Source organism: Diadema antillarum, unplaced genomic scaffold, assembly GCF_040938485.1.
Source record: "Diadema antillarum isolate AM-2024a unplaced genomic scaffold, OU_Dant_1.0 seq00000809_RagTag, whole genome shotgun sequence".
NCBI lineage: Eukaryota > Metazoa > Echinodermata > Echinoidea > Diadematoida > Diadematidae > Diadema > Diadema antillarum.
In genome coordinates, this window is record NW_027271689.1 from 416,150 (window position 1) to 424,549 (window position 8,400).

An 8,400-nucleotide genomic window follows, 5' to 3' on the forward strand; every position below is an offset into this window, starting at 1 on the left:
TCTCACTTAGGAATGTTATGAACCTGAATCCCCACCTCAACCAGTACTGTACAGTCCCTTTAATTTAGAAGCATCATGAATGCTAACTGTCATCGACATTGGGGTTGGGTGGTCGTTATCACGTCATTTTGCGTCCTCCTCGTCGTATTCGGAGTTGTCTTTTCCTTTGGGGATTTCTTCGTCGAATTCCAGGACGAGTTTAACTCCAGCGCAACTCTGACAGGTTCGTATATTAGCATGCTATAGACAAATAGACTATAGTACATTCATGATAGATAAATATGCGAAGAGGAGGGTAGATAAATGGATAGATGGATAGATATGATGGAAATAATTATAGTCAAATAATAGAACATAATATATAAGAAAAAACAAAACTTAAACATTCAAAATTTAATTTTATTTGTTAACACCTTTCCACATAACAAAACACATGAATTTAGAATATGAGTGACTGCTATACATCATAAGTAGAAATCAGTACATAAATTGCAAGTATATTGATTGCATGGCCTGGAGATACAGTTTTTCCTCTTTATTTGAAGTTTATACTCTGTGTCCACAGCATGATCATAATCAACTAAAGCTACTGAAGTAGTCGGTTTCACGAAAGGACAAGATATATTAATAGTGGGTCTTGGGCAATTACCCCCCGGGCAATTACCCCGGACCCTTCCCCTGGCCCTAATCCTAATCCTAATCCTAATCCTAATCCTGAACCTAATCCTAACCCTAACCCAAACTCCTTACCCTAAACCTAACCCTAACCCTAATCTTTACTCTCACCTTACCACTAGCAGTATTTAGCCGGGGGGTAATTGCTTTCTGGTGGTAATTGCCCGGATACGATTAATAGTAAACACAAGATATTGTGCGACATTAATCCACCATGAGGTGGTATACATATGTACTACAACGGATTGTTCATATTAGTGAGAATGGCTGTACACATCGTACGATACAACCATGACAACCTTTCAAAGTGACCATACTATAATTATGTATCAACCCTCTAGCCAAAGTCCAGTTTCGACTTTGTCTACCAAAAGGACTCTTGTACGCAGGTGATATCACATGTACCTATATAATCATAATACCTCATTTCGCCCCAAGCAACTGCCAAGGGGGTGGGGGCGGAACTCAGAGGAATATTATCGTGGGGGCTATAATGCAACGTATAAAATGATATATGAATAAAATAAATATACGTAACTGCTGTATAATTTCTTTTTTTTTCACTTTCACTTTTTGTCAACTTTTTGGCTGTTGAAATAGTATGGTGTTCAGTTGGTGTTGGTGTGGGATTTTTACATTCTGTTACTTTCGTATCCTGCCCGATTTTCATGAAATTTCCGATCATTCATGCAGCTATAGTACAATCTCATTCCGTATTCATGCAACTCATCTTGGGCATGACATTGAACGGATAAACCATCTGATGTCCAGGGCTGCACACTAACCATTTTTCTTTTTCTACCGGTCCGACCTGTTACTGTCGTATCAGTAAACACCCAGTTGTTCCAACTGTAACTCTCATTGGTATGAGCAGAAAATTTACTGGTAAAAAAAAAAGCATTAAAAGACTTTTACCTTGTTTTCATATTTGTTTGTTTGTTTTTGTTGCTTACTGTTAACCCCCCCAAAAAAAAAAACACACACACACACAACAACAACAACAACAAAAACCCACACATATTTAACAGATTGATATTTTGTTACCTGATATTTTTCTTTTTTATTGTACTCTCTGGACGAAAAAAAAAATGTAATATTATTAATTGGTTGATAATACACACGTATAAAACTCGACATCATGACTGAATGTGAATGACGTACAATGTATAATACTAGGTTGACACACGCTGGAAAGTCATTCAGTGAGAACAAATAACATTGGCAAATCGTGAGATAGCTTATAGACATCATTAAAGAACATTGTTCAGATGTATCCCACCTGTATAAGATTTCATTATCGCAATGTCTGGGTTCAATTCCGATATACATAACTACATCAGCTGTTGAAGAGTCGTAAATATTGATACATGCCTTGATTTATGTTTTTCCGTGTGAATTTCAGCAATTTATTATTTGTTTTGTAACTTCCCACAAAAAGAAGTTAGTTAGTAAATTGCACCGTATCCAGAATTGGCATTCTAGATTACTTACTTACACTAAGAATTCAGATAAAATTTCATGCCATTACCCCGTTATACTTTTGTCCTTCCATTGGCTCCCTGTATAGGTATAGTCATACGCGTGATACACTTATATACCTATATAAGATCCTCCTCTTTGTCTACCTTACATTACACAGATTTGCTCCAAAACACCCTTAATTTTTTTAAAGACTCAGCACAATATCCGTTCGTCTAACTCACAAATCCTACATAACAGGTGAATATGGGAGGGGGGATCGTGCATGCATTTTCACATTATGGGCCCAAAACTTTGGAATAACCTTTCCATATCTCACCAACAAGCACCTTCACTTGACGTTTTGAAATTGAACGTTGAAACTTTACCTTGTCTACGGGGCATGGGGTGCAAAAAAACAAACAAACAAGTATTTAACTGACACCGACAAGATATTCAGGGATAGATTCCGTGATTTTTGGAGGGTGTGGTGAACAGGATACATGGCTGTTGACTCTTTGGCACAACTTCATTCCAGGATGGGTTGGAAGCATCGCTCATTCCTTTGCAGTACTCCTGGCTCTTCCTTTCAACCTCCTGGTCGAAAGATTCGGACATCACCATGTTTGCCTCATCGGTATCCTCTTGGCCACGGCCGGACTTGTTCTTACCTCCCTGATGTCCACTTTGCCACCCATGTTTGCCACATACAGCGTAATGTTTGGATCTGGGGTCTGCATTTTTTCACTGGCTCCTGTGACTCTACTGAGTGCGTATTTTCCTTCCAAACACAGTGTCCGCGCCTTGAGCCTCGCTCTCGCTGGGAGCAATGCCGGTTAGTTCTTGTTTTCTTAATTTATTTGATTGTTTATATTCTTTGAAAACTTAACTTTCCTTGTAAATCTTCGCGGTCACTTTTTATGTTTTGCTTGACGATTTACACGGCTGTGAGCCTCTGTATGATAACATCATTAAGAGAGCAATAAACCTTTGGAGCCTTCAACTGTTTTGGGTCTTCTCAAAAGAGGATACCATCAGACAAGAATTTTGTTAAGTTGCCCCAGTTTAAGAGAACAAATTTCTGGCAATCACCATATGGTAAGAATACAGGATAATTAGATTTTTGTCTGTCCTATGTTTAATATAATCAGTGTGCGTAAGTGAATACACATAATCTTCATTGATAAATATATGAAAATGAATAATCACCTGGTTGGTGCAGTCTCTTGAGATGCCTTTATGATTGACAAGACGACTAGATTTTGTGATTCTGTGATGATTGCCAATAAGCCAGTTCGGAGTTAGCTCATGGGCACATTGGTCCGAATGACCTTTCTTTTTTTCTCAGTCGGTTAAGGGGCTCTTCACTCGTTTTCAGAGCGACATAATGCATAAGCTTTACGCAACGATTTATGGTATTCATCAATCCTGCTTAAACAAAGAATGAACTCGCATAGACCAGATGGCCAGAATGATCCGTCAATTAACACTTGGGAAAGCATCCATTTCATTATCTTACATTGAATGTAAGAACAACCTCTTTCTATCGATATTGCCAAATACCACTTTTGCTGTTAGGTGGATGTGCTGGCAAGCAGCATTTATAAGATTATACACATGAATAATCATTATACATAATAATACATCACAGACGCTTATCCCAGTGACTTTAAAGACCAACGTGCCTGTTGGTCCGAATGACCTTTTTTCTGCTCATGCGCAGAGTGGAACTCCGAACTGGCTTATTAGTTGAAATAGATTTTGTGATATGGCTGTGCCTTTTTTTTTTCAGGCATGTTTGTATATGCCCCATTCGTGAACCCCTTCATCAAGCGCTACGGATGGCGGGTGACCATGCGCATTCTTGCTGCTCTAATGTTCGGCGTGGGCTTGCCCTGCTCTCTCACCTTCAGCGAGCCAAGACAGAGAGAAGGCGACCATCGAGGCGATCAAACGATGACATCTTCAGAACAGCAAGAATTGGTAACAATAGTCGATGTAGTCGACGATGACCGCAAGTCTCCCCCAGAGGAAGTGGCGAGTGAAGACAACAGTTTCGGAGAGGGTCTTGTCGATGGAGCAGAGCAGGGAGTTAAACTTGACAGCGAGAACATGTGTCAGGATGACGGGAACAGTTTGGCAAAGACTGGCCTTTAACAAGCATTTGTGAAGTTATTCGCTGTCCAGAGGTATGGATGATATCCGTGGCTGTGATGATCACTGGAGCAGGAGATTACTTCTATTATGTCAGTCTGGTGAGGAATTTGTCACTATATGTATTTGTCTTCTCGCGTTGGTTGACACACAAAATAAAGAGGAATCACACCATCTTTCCACACTTATTTCTTTGTTGTTTTATAGTGGTACGTAATGGACAGAGGTGTCTATTGCGAGATGTTTTATGTGGTAAAAATGTTGAAATCCTATCTACATTCTCCAAAGCCTGGCTGATATTGTGTCAAATAAAGTCATGAGTTACAAGCAGTTCTTTTAACAGCCTCAAAAGTAATTCCAAGTCAAGTCCAGGTCATTCTTAGGCCGTGTATCCACAAGAGATAACACTATAGCAATAATATTTAATGCAATCATATATGCGTTTCTTATGGTGATGTTCGATATTCCGAAAATCCGTTAATCCGAAGATTAAGTCATGCTCGTTATTCAGAAGGTTTCATTATTCCGAAATAGGCGAATACGCTATACGTTCATAATCGTTAATTCTAAAATGAAATAGGCTTCGATATTGCGAATGTTCGTTATTCCAAAAACAGACAAATTCCCTATACCTGCATGCTCGTTGATCCGAAAATTAAGTAGTTTAGGCTTCGCTAGTCTGAAAATTTTGTGGCGTTATTTGGAAGGTCCGAAAATGTAATAATATTCGTTAACCCAGAAATGAAATACTTTATGGTTCGTTATTCCAGAGTTACGTTTGGCCGAAAAATGAAATAAGATTCGTCAGTCCGAAAAAGAAAAGAAGGCACATTCAACGAACTTTCGGAATTGATGACGTTTTGGTTTATTCAGGTATGAGTTTGTTGGTGTCGCTGGGTATCAATGAAACCGTGGGATCCCGGCTGCTCACGTTGATGGGTGCCTTTTCGATGGCCGGTAAACTACTTCTGTCGTTTGGTGCCGAGCTGCTCCCTTTCCCTACTCTCTTCCTCATGATCATCATCGCTTTGGTCAACTGTGGGGTTATGATGTCTTTTATCTTCGTCAGATCAACTGTTCTACTTTACATCATTGGAAGAGGTAACTATATCAACCCAAGATGCTGAATGTAAAGCGAAAAAACGTCATTTCCAAAGTTTTTTTATTAACTTTATCAACAACTAAATCAGTTATATCAATTATATCAATGATACCACTCTATACAGATAACATTATTGCTATCATAACTGTATTCATTGTCATTATCACTGTTGTCACCATCAGTAGATATAGACTTCTTGTTGTAATTGAATCAACCGTAATCCATTGTACGTTGAACCCCATAATTGCACGAGAAGCAAAAAGAGCATCGGGACTAACCCCGGCGCGGTGCGCTGTTAACGACTCGATACGTGTTGGGATCGTTCGTGCGGTTAAATCGGGACATGCCCATAACGGCTTATGGAAACTTGGACAGGTACTTTACATCGGCATTACGTAAATAAAAGGGATTGTGTTTCCAAAGACCAGTGACGATATCCATACGCATGGCCGGTCTACTTTATGATGCTAACTCTTCACACTAAAGGTGTTATTGACTATCAAAGTGACCACCTTAAAATTATCACCACGTCCAAATTCTGTCTGTCTTTCGAGTAATCGGTGTGCTGCTGGGTATGTCGTCGTGTCTAACGTACACCATAAGCCATCGCTTCTTTGACCCGGAGCGAGGGAAGGGCGCTTGGCCAATCATCGCAACGTGCAATGGACTGGGCTTTCTCCTAAGTTCGCTGAGTGGTAAGTCTAAATACAACATCCCAATTCCAATTCGATTTCAATTCATTTCCAATTTCTTTATTTCCATCGAACAAAAGGCGATACGTGGTACAAAGTATACCAGCAAAAAGTAAAGAAATATAAACGCTATACCACGACTGCAACTTTCCAAGTCATCGGTGCAGGTCTTTTTCACGAGGTATATTTTATTTCGTATGTTCAATTTCACTCACTTAGCATTCTATCGGTGGTTAGTGATGAAAGGGCTATGCTTCATGTAGTGTGGAACGACTCTTCAGGTTAAAGACGTATTAAGAGATTCGTTTGGACTAACATGCTAGTTTGAAATATTGACAAATGTCATGGCCTTCCATTCACTATCATCCTGTTTGCCCCGAAACGGGTAATTTGTTTTGTTTTGTTTTGTTTTTATTTTGTGTCATTTGACATTTTGGATGATTCATGTAGTCAGGAGCGCGGAGGGATATCTGAGAAACATTATCATCCTCTGTTTATCAGCAATAAGTAACCTTTCATCTGAACTCAGAAATAGGCCTACATTTTGATAATGATAGATAATCAATAATGTTCGGATCTGCTCGTTAGATGTCCACATAAAAGCAAGACATTGAACCTTTGTGTCCTAGGCCAACAGAAAGACTGTTTAAAACTATTTTTTGAAAAAATGAATAGATGAGAGGAATGTTAAAAAAAGAACGCAATTACAGCCTGACGATTATTTCACAGCAAAGTGAACCTCAAGCGTCAAGTTATTTGGGAAGCATCATAGAATTTCTGTTTCGGGATATTTGGAGAGGCTCGAACTTATTCTTATTAGCATTATTAATCATTATTAAGCATTCATATAACATAACAGGATATACAAATACATCTAACCAAAGTTTGTCCCGAGTAAATGCATACTCTTGACATGTTCCCTGTACATGCAGTCATTGATTTTGAACATCATTTCTGTCATAGTTTTGGCAGACGATGATTTTATCTATTTGTGTGTTTGTTTTGCTAATAAGACGTTCATTACGATTTATAATCCAGCAACTTTTGCTTTTTGTACTATAGGCCAGAGCATTGACTGGTTAGGATCCTACAGCAGTGCGCTCATCGCGTTTGTCGCCCTCTACGGGGTCGTGGTAGTACTGCTGATGACGGCGCCAATTTATACATCAGAAGTTCGTCGCTCCGTATCGCTACGTGTTCATGGAGAGACATCGGCAAAGTCGTGCGGGAATTCCGGCAGAGGAAGTCAAAAGTACAGACACTGATCCAGCCTCGTCGACGAGCAAAACATAAAAAGTGGATTCACACTGCATTTGCTTTTTATCGAAATATTACTCAGCATAACCGCGAATTGCATTTATTGATTAGACAAAAATACTCTAAGACAAAATAGTATTAAAAATGTCACTTTACATCTGTCGAATCCTCTGGTCTCCCTCCCCTCCCCCTCTCTCTTTACTAGTGCCTTCAGAGATTTTAATCTGTATAATATGTAGACTGTTATACTGATTATAAAGCGATATATCGATTGCAATGTTCTGTGGTGATTTTAAACACTTTTCTGTCACATTGATTAAGATCTGTTAGAGTGAAAATTCAGAGAAAATTGCAATTTGGCACAAATTTATATGTTGTATTTTTGCTAGAATCTTGGAAACGACAAAATGTCAGACTTTTGATCCTTCCACAAAGGGGAATGCAACAAGAGCAAAGAGAAAAATTCGTACGATGTCTGCAGTAATGAAAGCACTTCGGATGAATTCGGGAAAAATCGGCGAAGGTTTTACTGATGTCGTAGAATGGACCAATCTAACAGCAGCAGACGACGTGTCACACGTAAATTACCATAAGTGCATTCATTGCTCCTATAAAAGAAGAGGTTACATTACGTCGAATAATGCTAATTGTGATATTCTTCGAAGGAAAAGGTGGTGCAGAACGCTACTATGCCTAGTACCCAGCTCAGAAATCATCACTGGAAAGGCTTAAGATTTTAGAATGTAAGGGCCATCGCATTTTCAAGTTTAAAAAAACCCATCTAACAATGGTGAACGTGAATGAACCAGCAAACCACCCTGCATGGCCGTGTGGCTGAATGCATTTTAATTCTAACTGTAGCAAGGCCAAGCAAATGCTGACAATGACTTTGGCTGAAGTATTCGGGGCAGGCAAATGCATGAGAGACATGGAATTTGACCTTCTATTTGAAAGATTGTCGTTACTGTTGATGTTTTTAAAGCAGATCATTCAAATGACACTTTGCATTACTATAGCATGTATCCCGACTATTATAGCGATAAAACGCTCACCAAGGGAAAA

The 8,400-nt window shown here is 39.1% G+C and overlaps 1 protein-coding gene across 1 annotated transcript; it reads left to right on the forward strand.

Moving 5' to 3' along the window:
• The first annotated feature begins 75 nt into the window (after positions 1–75).
• LOC139739605 (monocarboxylate transporter 9-like) lies at positions 76–7,346 on the forward strand. Its single transcript, XM_071650206.1, has 6 exons — positions 76–223; positions 2,672–2,968; positions 3,926–4,267; positions 5,161–5,388; positions 5,944–6,084; positions 7,144–7,346. The coding sequence occupies exons 1-6, from the start codon at positions 76–78 to the stop codon at positions 7,344–7,346; spliced, it is 1,359 nt and encodes a 452-aa protein (XP_071506307.1).
• The last annotated feature ends 1,054 nt before the right edge of the window (positions 7,347–8,400 follow it).